The sequence below is a fragment of the Microcaecilia unicolor genome, chromosome 2, assembly GCF_901765095.1.
Source record: "Microcaecilia unicolor chromosome 2, aMicUni1.1, whole genome shotgun sequence".
Classification (NCBI taxonomy): Eukaryota; Metazoa; Chordata; class Amphibia; order Gymnophiona; family Siphonopidae; genus Microcaecilia; species Microcaecilia unicolor.
In genome coordinates, this window is record NC_044032.1 from 224,594,844 (window position 1) to 224,613,087 (window position 18,244).

At 44.5% G+C, this 18,244-nt stretch overlaps 1 protein-coding gene across 1 annotated transcript in view; it reads right to left on the reverse strand.

Moving 5' to 3' along the window:
• Window positions 1-277: 277 nt before the first annotated feature.
• The window catches only part of DDX58 (DExD/H-box helicase 58), a 103,091-nt gene continuing 85,124 nt past the window's right edge, over window positions 278-18,244 (reverse strand). The window contains exons 15-19 of the mRNA XM_030193733.1: window positions 17,585-17,675; window positions 13,784-13,954; window positions 4,069-4,220; window positions 3,095-3,241; window positions 278-701 (exon numbers count right to left, since the gene is read on the reverse strand). Coding sequence (XP_030049593.1) covers window positions 381-701; window positions 3,095-3,241; window positions 4,069-4,220; window positions 13,784-13,954; window positions 17,585-17,675 — 882 coding nt within the window. The 3' untranslated portion in view covers window positions 278-380. The remainder of the gene's footprint in view (window positions 702-3,094; window positions 3,242-4,068; window positions 4,221-13,783; window positions 13,955-17,584; window positions 17,676-18,244) is intronic.

Sequence of the window (18,244 nt, forward strand, 5' to 3'; positions counted from 1 at the left end):
TTGTACAATTTTGATGGGGGGGGGGGGGGTGGATAGAGAGAATGCATGATCTACATAGCATGGATTTAACATTCTGTATATGATGCACACATAAGGAGAATTCATAGTCATTGTGTGGCGGAGTGGCCTAGTGGTTAATGTGGTGGACTTTGGTCCTGGGGAACTGGGTTCGATTCCCACTGCAGGCACAGGCAGCTCCTTGTGACTCTGGACAAGTCACTTAACCCTCCATTGCCCCAGGTACAAATAAGTACCTGTATATAATATGTAAGCCGCATTGAACCTGCTATGAGTGGGAAAGCGCGGGGTACAAATGTAACAAAAAAAAATAATCACATCAGAATAAAAAGATAAAATCCATTTTCACAGGATGAGTTGGATCATTGAGAATTAGCCTGTGCCTTCTTACTCATCTCTTCCAAATCAAAATCCTTCATGGTAAAATTTACGTCCACCCACCTTGGGAAATATTTCTGTTCACCTGTTTCAATATCCTCAACTACAAAACTTTCAATTTTAATCAGAGGAATGTTCTGCAATGTCACATAGGTTCCAGTTATTCCCCAATCATGATGACATTTTGGCTCCTTGCATAATATTTTGGCTTTCTTCTGGTAACCTTGAAAACATTTTGGTTTTGGGTGTGGCTTTGTTATGAAACGTGTGGCAAATGAGTCATCAAACACAGCATGATGAGATACCTGAAAAAACAAAAATCAAATTAAGAGTGATGCATAAAGTTAATCATAAATATCTATTACCCTTAGTAAACATAGGGGCCCTTTTACTAAGCTGTGTAGGCACCTACACACATCCTATGCGAGTCAATTCTGAACTACTGCGTGGCCCAGGCGGTAACTTAATTTTTTACATGCATCCACTAAGCGCGCTACAAAATATATTTTATTTTCCGGCATGCAGCGCTAACCAGGCGGTAATCGGCATTGTACACGTGTAGACCATTACCACCTGGTTAACGCGCGAGACCTTACCTCTAGGTCAATGGGTGGCAATAAGGTCTCAGGCCCAAAATGGACGCACGCCAATTTTTATTTTGCTGCATGTACATTTTCGGACAAAAACAAAGAGGCCTTTTTTTGCAGGTGCATTGAAAAATGGACCTGCACACGTCCAATACATGCGTCTACATCAGTGCAGGCCACTTTTCGGCACACCTTAGTAAAAGGACCCTATAGGCTTTTCCTGAAAAGCTGGAATAGGAATATTAAGTTAATGCCTGTATTTGTTGGTTTCATGTTTACAGTATTTGTTGGTTTCATGTTTACAGTATTACAATATATAGCATTCAAACATATATAGAGATTGCACAGACAAACCAGGGGCGTAGCCAGACTTCGGCGGGGAGGAGGGTTCAGAGCCCGAGGTGAGGGGGCACATTTTAGACCCCCCCCGGCGCTGCTGACCCCTCCCCCCACTGCCATTGCCAACCCACCGCCACCACCACCAACTTTGACGACCACTGCTGACGACCCTCTCGACCCCCCTCCTGCCGCCGTGGGCTACCTTTGCTGGCGGTGGACCCCAATCCCCGCCAGCCGAGGTCCTCTTCTTCCCGCGAAGGCTTCGTTCTGTTTCTGATGTCCTGCACGTTGTATGTGCAGGACGTCAGACTCACAGAAACAGAACGAAGGAAGAAGAGGACCTCGGCTGGCGGGGATTGGGGTCCCCTGCCAGCAAAGGTAGCCCATGGCGACGGCGGAGGGTTGTCGGTGGGAGGGGGGTCGAGACGGTCGTCGGCAGGGGGGTCCAGGGCCAAATCTACGGGGGCCCAGGCCCCTGTGACCCCCACGTAGCTACGCCACTGAGACAAACCAAGTATGATTATTTATATTTCATAATAATTTAGGAGTACTGAAATGGTGACATCATTCAAATATGTCAATATGGCTGATTTATTTGTTAGGATTTAATTATCACCCTTTTGAAGAAATTCACTCAAAGCAGCGTACAGTATAACCTGAACAAAGGCAACAAATAGTTACAACAGCAAAATATTCAAATAACAGTACATATTATAACAGAGGAATACCTGCCAGTTGAAAGTGGTATTGAGGATACTGAAGACTAGATTGGGTTCTTCTGTCTTGTAAGAATACAACAAAAGTATACGTTTATCGAGCACTGCAATATTGCTCCAGTACAGGATAAGGAGTTATAATACTATGTGCTTCCAGGACTGGTAACCATATTGAAATATATGTTGTCAACCAATCAGAAGAGGAACTATACTTGATAAAAGGAGCAACAACTTAATAATATGAACGTTATAGCGGTTCTTGATAACATATTTAGTGGAATGATTTTAACTTTGTATTGTGATTTCGACATTTTATAACTTTGCACAATGCTGTTGTGGGATAAACATAAAGGAATCATATTCAGAAGGAATGGATCCTAAGGAGCTTAGCCGAGATTGGGTGGCAGAGCCAGCCGGTGGTGGGAGGCGAGGATAGTGCTGGGCAGACTTATACGGTCTGTGCCCTGAAGAGGACAGGTACAAATCAAAGTAGGGTATACACAAAAAGTAGCACATATGAGTTTGTCTTGTTGGGCAGACTGGATGGACCATGCAGGTCTTTTTCTGCTGTCATTTACTATGTTACTATGTATGAATGGTGGAATGAGTGGTTTATGAAAGTGGATTTTTAATGTTTGTATATTGAACAATAATGTGAAAGATTAAAAATAATGGTATTTGAATAAAGATTTATAAATTTACTATTACTATTTTATGTATATGCTACATATATATATATCTATATATCTATATCTATATATCTATATATATATATATATATATATAGATATATATACACATGCATTGCCTTTGCTTACATCAAAAATGTATGCACACTTTTCTGGCCCACTCAAAACACTACCATCCAAACTGTGCAGAGGGCTTTTGCATGTATACATAATGGCATTATATAATTGCTGTTTACATATCAACACCATTATTTATGCATGTAGTAAACATGCAAACCTTCTGAAATGTCCTCCAATATGGCAACATTTGACTAGATAAACTTTTATCAAGGCTGAATAAACTGATATACACTGCATAAATTCTCACCTGAATAACTCTGATATCATCAGTGTAGCATGCAAATGCTTTGCATTTTGAACAGAGCAACCTTTTATTGCCACCTTCTGGTTTTGTTGGAATTACACAATTTTTAAAGTCACGAATCATCTTCTCTGTAGTCTGTAAAATATTTATCTGAGGAAAAGAAAATAGGGCAATATCTTATATTTATGACAAGAAATAGAACATTATTAGACCACTGATAGCTTATAGACAGATACAAAACAGTATTAAAATAAAATACAAAATTTATGTGAAACATAATGGATTTTATTACAGCCCCAATAAGGAATCTTTGTATAAACTGCTTACAAATGCACATGTACAAAACAGATTCCAAGTTCAATGCAGAAGCAAACCTTTCACATGGAAAGGTATAGGGATGGGCTGATGGTTCCCAGACTGTCAATAAGATTCCAATTAGGTCTGGTTTTCAAGAAACCCACAGTCAAGTTGGGAAATGCTAGGGAACTTCAATTTCCTAGATGAAATAAATGACTGCTTCATGCAGAAGTTGGTTAAGGAACCAACAAGATGGAGAGCTATTTTAGATCTAGTTTTCAGAGGAATGCAGGGGCCTGCTTGGCAATACAGAAGATACTAAGAAAATCTACTGTATCAGCATTTAACCTTCAAAACAGCAACTATGGTAAAATGAAAAAAAAAAAACATGGTTTAAAAAAGCTAAAAGGAGCAGCTGCAAAGGTTAGAAGTTTAAATCAGGTGTGGGCATTGTTTAAAAAATACTGCACCATCTTGGAAGGGGAGTAAGGGGAGGTGATCCCCGATTCCCTCCGGTGGTTATCTGGTCAGTTCAGACACCTTTTTGAGGCTTGGTCGCAAGAAAAAATGGACCAAATGAGGGAACAAATTAAACAAGCCTTAATTTTCTAATTATGTCACTGAATTGAAGATGATATCCTGCTGAGGATGTATAAAATATTTTTTAATAGACTGATTACCTGTTTCACAAACTCTTCCTCACTTAATCTTTGTAGCTCCTTAACAGCATTATTCATTATATTTTCTTGATAATGGTTAAGCTCTTCTTTTTCAGCTTGCTCTCTTTTACTAGTCACTAGGATGCATTTGCTGTCTTCGGCTCTTCCACGACCTACCAAAAGACATGTTATAAAATTACCCTCAAACTGCAGTGAAATAATCAAACAATACAGTCAAATTTATCAGCCCCACAGAAACTTCATAGACCTATTAAATTCATCCTCTGGCAGGTCTCACGTATTATACATAAGAACAGCCATACTGGTTTATATTGTACATAAGAATAACTATACTGGGTCAGACCAATGGCCCATGTAAAGTATCCTGCTTCCAACCGTGGCCAATCCAGGTTACAAGTACTTGGAAGGAATCCAATTAGCACCAACATTCCATGCTACCAATCCCAGGGTAAGCAGTGGCTTCCCCCATGTCCATCTCAATAGAAGACAGGAACTTGTCCAAACCTTTTCTAAACCCAGACATGCTAACTGCTGTTACCACATCCGCTGGCAATGCTTCCAGAGCTGCACTATTTATTTCCACTTATTTGTTAAAAGTATTTCCTTGTAATTTCATTGCATATCCCCTGATCTTTGTACTTTTCGAAAGAGTGAAAAATCGATTCACTTTTACCCATTCTACACCACTCAGGATTTTGTAGACCTCAAAGCATATCCCCACCTCAGCTGTCTGTTTTCCAAGCTGAAGAGCCCTAACTTCTGTAGCCTTTCCTCATACGAGAGGAGTTCCAGCCCTTTATCAATTTAGTTGCTCTTTGAACCTTTTCTTTTTTTTTACATCTTTATTTATAATTTTGAATTAGAAAACGCGAGCATAAGAAAACAAAAGAAAAAATGACAGCGGGTGAACATTGAATATAACAGGCAGCATATGTAAACAAGTAATTTATAACTTAAATAAGTAAAACAAGCAGTTATTAGCCCGTTAAACTTGCATATTTGTTTAGCAATGACCAAGTTTTACGAAAGGACAAAATATGACCAGTTCTCAAAGCAGCTATTTCTTCGTATCGCCTATATGAACAAAGCCAATTCCACCACTCATGATAGGAGACATGTTGATTATTCTTCCAGTGTAGAACTATCAGATGGAGTGCAATCGAGATCATTAAATTAAACAATTTAGCATGTTTCAATGGAATTAATAGGCCAGGAGTAGATGCTTTAAGAATGAGTACCTTAAAGGTTAACAAATCTGAATTATCGAATATTGTCTGAAGGGATCTCCAGATCAATTTCCAATACTGCTGCAGATTAATGCAGGAATAGAGCATATGTTCTAGGGACCCTACTGCAGATTGACAAGACCAGCATAAGTTGGATACAGAAGATCTTACTTTAGAAAGTTTTTCAGGTGTCCAATACGATTTGTGTACAATATAATATGCTGATTGCAGCAGGGCAGCAGACAATGAGGAACGCTGAGGTTTCTTTGAACCTTTTCTAATTCCGCTGTATCTTTCTTGCGATACAGAGACCAGAACTGAACACAATACTCAAGGTGAGGTTGCACCATGGAGCGATAAAGAGGCATTATAGTATTCTTGGTCTTATTTAAAACCCTTTTCTAATAATGTCTGTCTCTGTATCTGAGTAACTTCAGGGTTGCCCCTCAAATTTTAATGTTTCAATCACTTTTCTCTTTTTGGTATTATTTACCATCCCTTTCCTAATAATTCCTATTATCATAAGTATGTAAGTATTGCCACACTGGGACACACCGAAGGTCCATCAAGTCCAGTATCCTGTTTCTAACAGCATCCGCCAATCCAGGTCACAAGTACTACTACTACTATTTAGCATTTCTATAGCGCTACAAGGCGTACGCAGCGCTGCACAAATATAGAAGAAAGACAGTCCCTGCTCAAAGAGCTTACTATCTAATAGACAAAAATAAAGTAAGAAAATCAAATCAATTAATGTGTACAGGAAAAAAATAAATAAAGTAAGCAAATCAAATCAATTAATGTACAGGAAGGAGGAGAGGAGGGTAGGTGGAGGCGAGTGGTTACAAGTGGTTACGAGTCAAAAGCAATGTTAAAGAGGTGGGCTTTCAGTCTAGATTTAAAGGTGGCCAAGGACGGGGCAAGACGTAGGGGCTCAGGAAGTTTATTCCAGGCGTAGGGTGCAGCGAGACAGAAGGCACGAAGTCTGGAGTTGGCAGTAGTGGAGAAGGGAACAGATAAGAAGGATTTATCCATGGAGCGGAGTGCACGGGAAGGGGTGTAGGGAAGGACGAGTGTGGAGAGATACTGGGGAGCAGCAGAGTGAGTACATTTATAGGTTAGTAGAAGAAGTTTGAACAGGATGCGAAAACGGATAGGGAGCCAGTGAAGCGACTTGAGGAGAGGGGTAGTATGAGTAAAGCGACCCTGGCGGAAGACGAGACGGGCAGCAGAGTTTTGAACCGTTTTGTACCTGGCAAAATCCCAAAACAGTACAATACATTTTATGCTGCTTATCCTAGAAATAAGCAGTGGATTTTCCCCAACTCCATTTTAATAATAGTCTATAGACTTTTCCTTTAGGAAGCCATCCAAACCTTTTTAAAACCCCGCTAAGCTAGATGAGTGGAATATAGAGAGAAGGCATAGATGCTGGAGCAACGGAGAAAGTTCCAGCTCTTGGGTTAAGAGAGCCAATACTGAAGGGGGGAGGTTTTGGGTGGGGGGGGGAAGGTAGAGGAGGGGAGGATTATAGTAGAAATTGATGTTGAAGATATTGCTGAGTTGTGGTTAAATATGCTGTTTATAACCTATGTAAATCTAGTTATTAGGATATTCATGCGCAAAGGGGTGGGGGGAGTTGGGGGTTTTGCAGAGAATAGCAATGGGAGTTGACTGAATAGTTTATATGAGAAACAGTGGGAATAAATGTAAAAGTTTGATGATATTGCATTTTTTGTATCTGTTCTTGTGATCATCTGCCTTACATTGTATGTATGTTTATGGATATCCATATGTAACATAACATGTCATCAATAAAAAAGTTAAAACATAAAAACCCCGCTAAGCTAACTGCTTTTACTACATTTTACCCTTGGGCTGCATTAAGTTTCCAGCTCAACTGAAACTAGGGCTGGGATCTACGATTGTTTGTTTTAAAGTTATTGGCGCCCACTTTACTATTAACTTATACAACAGTTCTATCCAAAAAATATGTCATCTGACCTCAAAGCCCTCCATTTTGGAGATTATTCACAAAGCTTTCAAGACAAATGCAGAATAGACAAAAATCTTACAAGACAATGCCATTTCTGTTCCTACTTCATGATATTTCTCCTTTATTTAATATACAAAGGTAAAATTATGTATAATCATACCTGATAATTTTCTTTCCATTAATCATAGCTGATCAATCCATAGACTGGTGGGTTGTGTCCATCTACCAGCAGGTGGAGATAGAGAGCAAACTTTTGCCTCCCTATATGTGGTCATGTGCTGCCGGAAACTCCCCAGTATGTCGATATCAAAGCTCCATCCGCAGGACTCAGCACTTAGAGAATTACACCCACGAAGGGACACTCTGCCCAGCTCACCACCGCCGAAACGGGGGAGGGGAATTAACCCAGCTCATCCCCACACAAGTGGGGGAGGGGAATCCGTCCAGCTCATCCCCGCGGAGCGGGGGAGGGACACCACACCCGCCGATGCGGGGGGATCTGGCTTATCCTGCAACCGCAACCGCGGGAGGAGCTGACTGACCCTAACACCGCCGAAGCGGGAGGGGTACAAAGCTGCCCTACAGCCGCACGAAGCGGGAGGGAGTGCCGGCAGAATTTATGTCTCAATCCAGCCCCGTAAAACGGGGGGGAGAGGAATGCAGCAGCTCACTGTAACACAAACTCGTCTCAACTCTTGAAGAATCCAAGTGAAAAAACTTGAACACGAAGTCTTTCTGAAGTAACTGAAGACTAAACTTGAACCTGAAATGCAACCAGAATAAAAACAGTACAGATATCTGGGAGGGGCTATGGATTGATCAGCTATGATTAATGGAAAGAAAATTATCAGGTATGATTATACATAATTTTACCTTCCATATCATCAAGCTGATCAATCCATAGACTGGTGGGATGTACCGAAGCAGTACTCACCCAGGGCGGGACATTGAAATCCCTGACCTCAACACTGAAGCTCCAAACCAGGCCTCCGCCCGTGCAGCCACCGCCAAACGGTAATGCTTGGAGAATGTATGAGCCGAAGCCCAAGTTGCCGCCTTGCATATCTCTTCCAAGGAGACGGATCCGGCCTCTGCCATCGAGGCCGCCTGAGCTCTCGTGGAGTGAGCCTTCAGCTGGATAGGCGGCACCTTCCTTGCGGCCACATAAGCCGCTGCAATGGCTTCCTTGACCCATCTTGCCACTGTAGGCTTAGCAGCCTGCAGACCCTTACGAGGACCTGCAAACAGGACAAACAGATGATCCTATTTCCGGAAATCATTGGTCACTTCCAAGTATCTGATGATGACTCGCCTCACATCCAGATATTTAAGAGCAGAGTACTCCTCTGGGTAGTCCTCCCTACGAAAGGAAGGGAGACAGAGCTGCTGATTCACATGGAAGCGAGAAACAATCTTGGGCAGAAAGGAAGGCACTGTGCGAATAGTCACTCCTGCCTCAGTGAACTGCAGAAAAGGCTCTCGACATGAGAGCGCCTGGAGCTCGGAAACTCTTCTGGCTGAAGTGATAGCCACCAAAGACTGCTTTCCACATCAGGTCTTTCAGAGATGCCCTTGACAAGGGTTCAAAAGGCGGCTTCTGCAATGCTCTTAGCACCAGGTTGAGATTCCACGCAGGCACCACTGATTAACTCCCTTGAGAAAGCGCACCACATCTGGCTGCGAAGCCAGGGAAGCACCCTTCAGGCGGCCCCTGAAGCAAGCCAGAGCCGCTACCTGGACTTTAAGGGAACTGAGCGACAGGCCTTTCTCCAGACCTTCTAGCAGGAACGCCAACACTGAAGAAATTGGAGCAGTGAAGGGAGAAAGTGAGCCTGCTTCACACCACGCTGCAAAGACACGCCAAACCCTGGCGTAAGCAGTAGAAGTAGAGCGCTTCCTCGCTCTTAGCATAGTGGCGATGACCTTGTCTGAGAAGCCCTTCTTCCTCAGACGCTGCCGCTCAATAGCCAGGCCGTAAGACCAAAGGGGGAGGGATCCTCCATCACCACGGGACCCTGATGTAACAGGCCCTGCTCCACTGACAGCCGCAGAGGATCGTCGACTGAGAGCCTGATCAAGTCCGCATACCAGGGACGTCTGGGCCAATCCGGACCCACCAGGATTACCCTGCCGGGATGCTTTGCCACCCAGTCTAGCACCCTGCCCAACATGGGCCAGGGCGGGAACACAGAGGAGCTCTTGTGTCGGCCACTGTTGGAGAAGAGCATCTACTCCCAGGGATCGAGGGTCCCGTCCTCTGCTGAAAAAGCGCGGCACTTGGCAATTGGCCGATGACGCCATCAGATCTAGGCTCGGCTGGCCCCAGCGCTTCGTGATGTCCAAGAACGCCTGAGCAGATAGTTGCCACTCTCCGGGCTCCAAGGTATGGCGACTGAGAAAGACCGCCTTGACATTCATGACTCCGGCAATGTGGGCCGCTGAAAGCTGCTCCAGGTTCGCTTCCGCCCACTGGCAAAGATTCATAGCCTCCTTGGCTAGAGGGGCGCTCTTGGTACCTCCCTGGCGGTTGACATAGGCCACAGCCGTGGCATTGTCTGACAGGACCCGTACAGGCTTCAACACCAGTACCGGGATGAACTCCAAAAGCGCCAACCGAATGGCTCTGAGTTCCAGGAGGTTGATAGACCACTTTGCCTCTGCAGGAGACCAGAGCCCCTGCGCTGTCCTTCCCAAGCAGTGGGCTCCCCAGCCCGACAAAGAGGCGTCCGTCGTGACGACAATCCACTCTGGGGTCACCAGAGGCATTCCCGCAGACAACTTGTCTGTCTGCATCCACCAGCTCAGCGCCTTGCGCACTGCTGGGTCCAAGGGAAGGCGCACAGCATAATCCTCCGACATCGGAGTCCAGCGCCGCAGCAAAGATTGTTGAAGTGGTCTCATATGAGCCCTGGCCCAGGGCACTACTTCCATCGTGGCCGTCATAGAGCCCAACAGCTGCACATAGTCCCAAGCCCGAGGAGGAGAGGCTACTAGGAACTGGTCCACTTGAGCCTGAAGTTTGACAATCCGCTTGTCTGGCAGGAACACTCTGCCCACTTGGGTGTCGAATCGAACTCCCAGGTACTCCAGGGACTGAGTCAGGCGCAGCTGGCTCTTCTCCCAGTTGATGATCCATCCCAGGGAGCTCAAAAGAGCAACTACCTGGTTCACAGTTTTGCCGCACTCTGCATAAGAGGGGGCTCGGATCAACCAGTCGTCCAGATAAGGATGGACTTGTACCCCTTCCTTTCGTAGGAAGGCCGCGATGACCACCATTACTTTGGAAAAGTTCCGCGGAGCAGTAGCCAACCCGAATGGGAGGGCTCTGAACTGGAAGTGTCGTCCCAGGACTGCAAAACGCAGAAATCGTTGATGAGGAGGCCAGATGGGAATATGCAGGTACGCTTCCTTGATGTCCAAGGATGCCAAGAACTCTCCTGCCTTCACTGCCGCTATAACAGAGCGAAGAGTCTCCATGCGAAAGTGCCGCACTTTCAAGGCCCGATTGACCCCTTTGAGGTCGAGGATAGGCCGGACAGAACCTCCTTTCTTTGGTACCACAAAGTAAATGGAGTAACGTCCCTTGCCAAGCTGACTTTCTGGCACCGGAACGACCGCGCCCAGGCGGATCAAATTGTCCAAGGTCTGCTGCACTGCCACAGCTTTGACCGGAGACTTGCAGGGAGAGAGTACTAACCCGTCTTTTAAGGGTCGGCAGAACTCTAGCTTGTAGCCGTCTCTGATGACTTCCAGCACCCACGCGTCTGAAGTTATTGTGGTCCACTCGCCCAGAAACGAGGACAGCCGTCCTCCAATCTGCACTGGGGCGTGGACCAAGGCCCCGTCATTGGGTACGAGACCCTGGGGGAGGACCGGAGGGAGCACCTCCGGGACGGCGGTCTCTGCGAAAGGAATGCTGCTTGGGGGAGAAATTCCTCTTGAAGGAAGAAGGGGCAGAGGAGCCCGACTTGCCCGGGCGGTACCGACGGGCTTCCTGCAACCGTCCTCTGAAGGTACCGGGACGAGTACTAGCCCGAGCCCTGACCTCTGGTAATTTCTTGCCCTTAGACGCGCTGAGATCGGTCACGATTTTGTCCAGCTCGACCCCAAAGAGCAGCTTGCCTTTAAAAGGCAATCTAGCCAGGCGGGATTTAGAGGCGTGGTCAGCAGACCAATGTTTCAGCCAAAGCCACCGCCGCGCAGAGATTGTCTGAGCCATGCCTTTAGCTGAGGCCCTCAAGACATCATACAGCAAGTCTGCCAAATAGGCTAAGCCCGATTCCAAGGCCGGCCAATCAGCCCTCAAGGAATGATCCGAGGGGGAAGCCCGCTGCACCATAGTCAGGCACGCCCTGGCCACATAGGAGCTGCAAACTGAGGCCTGCAAACTTAAAGCAGCCGCCTCAAAGGACGACCTTAAGGCCGCCTCCAATCTTCTGTCTTGGGCGTCCTTCAGGGCCGTGCCACCTTCCACCGGCAAAGCCGTTTTCTTAGTCACCGCAGTGATTAAAGAATCCACGGTAGGCCACAGATAGGCCTCACGTTCACTCACAGCCAAAGGATAGAGGCGGGACATAGCCCTAGCCACTTTAAGGCTCGCTTCCGGGACATCCCATTGAGCCGAAATTAAGGTGTGCATGGCATCATGCACGTGGAAGGTTCTAGGCGGGCGCTTCGTCCCCAGCATAATGGCAGAGCCAACAGGGGCTGAGGGAGAGACGTCCTCCGGAGAGGAAATCTTCAAAGTGTCCATGGCCTGTAACAACAGGTTGGGCAAATCCTCTGGGCTAAAAAGCCGCGCTGCAGAGGGGTCATCCGCTCCATCCGAGCGGGGATCTATCTCCTCCAAGGAATCCGCAAGGACCGTTGGGAGACCTCAGACACGCTGCCCTCATCTACATCGGAGGAGACAAAGTCCTCCAAGGCCTGGGAATCAACCCGAGGGCGTTACCTCTGGGAACCTCAACCTCTTTACCAGACGAGGGAGCAGGGGCAGCGTTTTGCATGAGGAAAGCCTGATGCAGCAGCAAAACAAACTCGGGGGAGAAACCCCCCAGACTGTGCACTTCCGCAGCATGGGCAACAGCCCTAGACGCACCCTCAACCGGCGCTCGCACGAGCGGGGGAGAGACATGCTGCGCATCCAAAATGGCGTCCGGCGCGACACTCCGCGAAGGAGCCGCGCGGGAAGAACGGCGCTTAACTTCAGCCGCTTTGTGCCGTCGCCCAAATTAAGGGCGTTCATGGCATTAATGTCTCCAACCTCAAGGGCGGCCCACGAAGAAGCCGTCCGAGCCGCGTGGCCGGCCAAGATGGCGGAGGCGAGGAGCGGGGGATGGGCGTTTATGGCGGGAAAAACCGCCACGCCGGAGGAAGGACCGGGACATTCATCGGTCACTAAACTGTCACCCATCAAGGGCGAATCAGGCTGTAAAACCCCCGCATCCCCTTTAGAAGCGCTCCAGCGATCCGGGGAGCGACCCTTTGCGCCCTCGCCCTCCGACGCCATATGCCACGAGGAGAAGAATCGGGGAACCCCCTGCCCGCTATAAAAAGGTAAAATTACCTGCTTGCCGCTCCGAGCTGTAACGAACTGGTGTCCCAGTGAGTAGCTGCAATGAACGTTTAAATAAACGTCGAAATAAACGCCTTTAAGGACGTTTAAAATTTTCTTTTTTTTCAACGGAGCCAGCGGGAGGGGGGAGAAAAGGAGGGACCTGGCACCACCAGGTTTGCACTTGCTCAAAAGAGCCCTCAACCCCAGGCCTCAACAAAACCTAAGGATTAGGCTTGGAGGCCTAGCCAGAGCTGCTGCTGTGTGTGACCACCACCTGCTGAGATAGAGAACATACTGGGGAGTTTCCGGCAGCACATGACCACATATAGGGAGGCAAAAGTTTGCTCTCTATCTCCACCTGCTGGTAGATGGACACAACCCACCAGTCTATGGATTGATCAGCTTGATGATATGGAATAATTAAAAGTAATGAGGAACAGACTCTAATCTAGAGACAATAATGGCTACCGTTTACAGGTGCATGCAATCACAGCAGAATTTGTAATGATAGGAATACCACCACCATATAAGAGAGTTTCTACACTGCACATGCCAAAAGAAAATCTGCCTTGTCTTAGAATTGCAGCCAAGTCCATTCAAATGGCTTCTGCTAGCAGAAGAATAGTACCATACAGTCCTGAATATAAGGAGACTGTCTCAAAGTCAAGATTTTCTTATAATCAGGCCAATATGGTAATCATTTTGTTTACATATTTATTGATTTTTCCATTTCTTGTCATACACCATTAATATATAATCATTTCTTAAACTATAATATTTTATGCTGATATTTTATTGTAAAGCGCATTGATGAACTGTTTGGTGCTTCTAGTCCAGTGCTTTTCAGTGATTTGAGGTTATTACACATGCAATGTCTGACCAGAGAGAAAACCTAATCAGTTCAGAAAAGCAATTCTATGCTTCCATTTCCCTTACCTCTGACCTGAATCATCTTTATGACATTACCAACATATTCATACAGAAGGACAAGGTTGCACTGTGCAATATCAATTCCTTCATCAGCAACTGACGTAGCTATCAGCACCTTGCTTTCTCCATTGGCTTTGAATGAATCCAGGACACCTTTTTGACTTGGTAGGGTCATTCCTATAGTATCAAAACCAAAGCAAAATTTAACATTTTACACAAGAATATATATATATTTTTTTTTTCATGTATCGCTCTTGCAGTTTTCATTTTGCTTGCTTCACTGATTAATCCTGTGGCCTCAACCTAGTCTTTTGGTATCCCCTGACTAGTCTGGTTTTCAAGATATCCACAATGAATATCCACAAGATGGATATGCATACGGTGGCGGAAACAGTACATGAATACATTCATTATCCCCAATGACAAGGATGAAGACCACTTAAATAAACAGTATACCTAAATATAGTCCAAGGCTGTTATTCAAAACAATTTCCCAGGTTAACAGGAAGTTACTCTGAAAACAAATCAGTTTTAAAATTTGGGCCCTGCAAACCTCTCAGTTTCTGGCTGGGCAAGTCGATATTCAGCCAAACGTTAACCATTTCAAACTGTGAGGCATAGAAACTATTCCAGGAATAAGCTTCCAAATGAATCTGATAGCAGCAATATTTAATCACTATCCATTTTTTAAAATGTAATTACTTATTAAGATTTATTACATTCTTATGAAGATATTCACCCAAGGTAGTATACGGCAGGTACAGCTTGACAGACAATTACAGCATAATAGTTCAATAAACAAATACCAACATATTACATGGTTAGAAGAGAGGTAAATTTATAAACATGCAAACTAAATCATAGTGATAGCAATGTGATATGGTGTCAGTTACACATTAACCCCCAAATTCTACAAATGGTGGCTAAAGTTAGGCACACAAATGCGAGCCCAATTATAAAATAGGGTCAGTTATGCACATAAATAATTAGCTAATTGGCACTAAATTAGCACTTAATTGGAAATAAGTACCATAATTGAACTTAACAAGCACGAACTGGCATTAAGTTGTGTGCTTAACTGCCTTACACCTCTATTTTGTAAACTAAGCACCTAACTTCTCTTGCACACAACTCAAGGGGCATGGCCATGGGTGGATTAGGAGCATTCCTAGGATTTAGGCATGATGTTATAGAACAGTGTCATTAATGTGCCAACTGCAATTAGTTAGGTACCAGTATTTACACCAGGTTTTGGCAGGCGCAAGTCCTCACACTCAAAAGTCAGGCAGGAAATACATGCTATTAAAACCATTATTCTGTAAAGGTCATTTCACACAAAGTGCCCTTTGCAGAATACTGGCTTAGCGCGGATCTTTCCAGCGCTAACTTTGAGCACCACATACTAAATCTTCCCCTAAGGCTTACTGGTGGGTATCACACTGCATGATTTCCTTTGGTAAGGGTAGAATTACAAATGCTTCCTGGGAGGTCCATAGAAAGAACCTCATTTTTAGGTACTCTGGACCCATGTTATCCGAAGGCTTGAACATCAGAAAAAGTTTTAATCTGGGCCTGTTAGTGCAGTTTTTGAAGGGTGAGTGTGATGTCATCACACTGTTTGTAACCCTCCATCATCTTTAACAACATTCTGAATTAGACATGGTGCAAACTCTTTGTGTCCAGGATTCTCCTGGACACATACCCCTGTACTTGACCATGGCCTTCCAAAGCTGGAACAACATCCTTAGCTACAGCGACGAACATTTGAACTAACTACTACAGCACTTAGATCAAGAAGAAGACTACAATCAACTACCCGTAGCATCTCTCATGGACCAATTCTTGGACATTATTAATTATTAATATAAAAAAGAATATAATTAGGAATGATTTGCATTTTTGTACCATGCTCAACTATTGTAGATCAAAACATATCCCCAGGGGTCTCAGAATCTCAAAGGCACCAACAATGTTTCTGGACAACCAGATATTTTTGGAAAAATGGTGTGCTATTCTCAATAAATGCAGTCTCGATCTCATGATCCTGATAGCTGAAACCTCTAAATCCAAGAGTAGAACTTTACAAGAAACTTTAGAACCAAAACTAACGACTACACACCACAGATCCCAATTATGACACTATACTGAAAGACTTAAACAGAAAGTAGAAGAGAAAAAAAAGAAATTTAAAATAGTACATTTAAAAGGGATGAGGCAGACTACAAAAGAGGACCAATTTATCCATTCTCTAAAGCTAGACCATATTTTCAACACCAGAAAACCACCAATTATAACACACATGGCAATACCAGATCCTTTCCTTTCAAAACCAATAGTGACAATACTATTATCGAACAAAGAAGGAAGAGCGTGAGAAGTGACTCAGGTGACTTGTACACCTCCCCTTTAGGTAGCCCAATTACACATCACAATCTTCCAAGGACCTCAAGACACTCCACAGAACGCGACACTTCACCAGCAGCCGGCAATGTAGCCCAAACAGATTCTTTTTTAAGAAACTTTATTTATTTATTTATTTTAGCGCATTTATATCCCACATTTTCCCACAAGCGCAGGCACAATATGGCTTACAATACCACAGGAAAAAAAAAGACACAAGGGATATACCACAACGTCTTCAATACCATCCCCAGGACAGACACATAGAGGTTGAGGCAGAGGACACAGCATACCACCACGGTCAATGCAGAACAGAGGTTACCAGAAATGAGGGTCCAATTAAGGAGAATTTTAGGTAGGGAACGGGATCAGGAGGGGGTTGGGACAACCAGATAGTTGTAAGGGAACTGAGAGAGAGTAGGAGGGTTCTGGACACCATGAGACAGTTGTATTTTTGAGACTAGGAAAGTGATAGATGGTGGTGGTGAAACAAAATGATAAACTTTTCTTTCTCATGTAGGGAGATGAGATTTTTGTTGTTGTTGTTAACTGATTAGTCTTTCAGCCTTTTTTTGTTGTTGTTAACTGATTAGAGTCGACTTTCAGTGCCAACCGACTAAGTTATTAAAAAAAAAACAATTTAACCATCACCTTCTCAGTCTGCAAAAGATCACCCAAAAGGACCTTACGTTTTCATCTAACCATGTCCTTCTAAGCACCTCCTCTCAATGTGGCTAACAATTCTATATGTGCTCTGGAGACACACACAGAATTTTAGCTGTATGGGGGGAAGGGGCAAATTTCACACAACCGTTTCCACTGGTAAAACACTTTTTCCTGCAGAAATTGCTTGGAATGCTGTCTTCTCCATTCCTTTGGTGTAAGCAACATTTATAAACATTAAGAGGTCCTTTTACAAAGGCATGTAAGGGCCTATGCGTGGTCCAGCGCAATACAAATCGGCATTTCTGCCCAGCTACCGCATGCCCCAGGCGATAATTCCGAATTTGGCGTGCACCAAAAACACAGGGTAGAAAATATTTTCTATTGTAGGGCGCTTACCTGGCAGTAAATGGCAGTTGGCGCACGCTGCATGCTTACCGCCTAGGTAGCACATAGGACCTTACCGCTAAGTCAATAGGTAGTGGTAAGGTCTCAGGTCGAAAATGGACGTGCGCTGGTTTTCATTTTGCTGCACGTCCATTTTTCAGCCCATTAAGATAATCCCTTTTTTCCAGATGTGGTACAATAAGCGTGTGCCAAAAACAGGCCCCCATGGTGCTGCAGGCCAGTTTTTGGCACTCTTTTGTAAAAGGGCCCCTTATAAAATTTCTAGCAAAGATAAAAGGAAATATAGCCATAGATTGATGGAAGAATCTTACAATTAGATTACTTGAATTCAACTACCTGTGTTTTGATCTCTCTTTCCACGGCCTATTAGCACATCTGGTTTCAGGAATCTGAGTTGAGGACTTTCTTCAATCCAGTTTTTCAAAGCCTAAAATGTGAACAACTCAATTATATGAATTTAATTTTTATTCTTTTGAATGGAAGCTTTCTTTCATCATTTTTTATTTAAGTTTTTACATATGTAGGACAAAGTAGATGAAAATAGAGAGCAGTCTGGGGAGATGACATTCAAGATCTTCTACATACAAACGTCTGCAACTACTTATAAATGTTGGGTCAAATGGCTGCTACTATCCAATTGCATTTGCTCAACTGAAATTGAGACAGCCTCAATGGGACCTTGCGTGCCAGTGGAACTAGTGTACCCAACCTCTTTCGACCATCTTTTATCCCTCAGGTTCCAACTATAATGAAGTAGTGGACATCAACATTCAATCTGACCACAGATGTCTCCTTTACTCCCTTAGAATATCAAACTGTCCTAACCACAGTTGCCTCCAACCCCGAGTGAGGAACTCACACTGAGCAAATGTGGAAGTATTTTGGAACTTCACCAGCAATCACTTGGAGCTTTAAGCCATATACTATACCCTTCAGGCATTCGTTCTTCTATGCTAGAGAATGTGGTAAAGGCAGTTAGCTTAGCGGAGTTTTAAA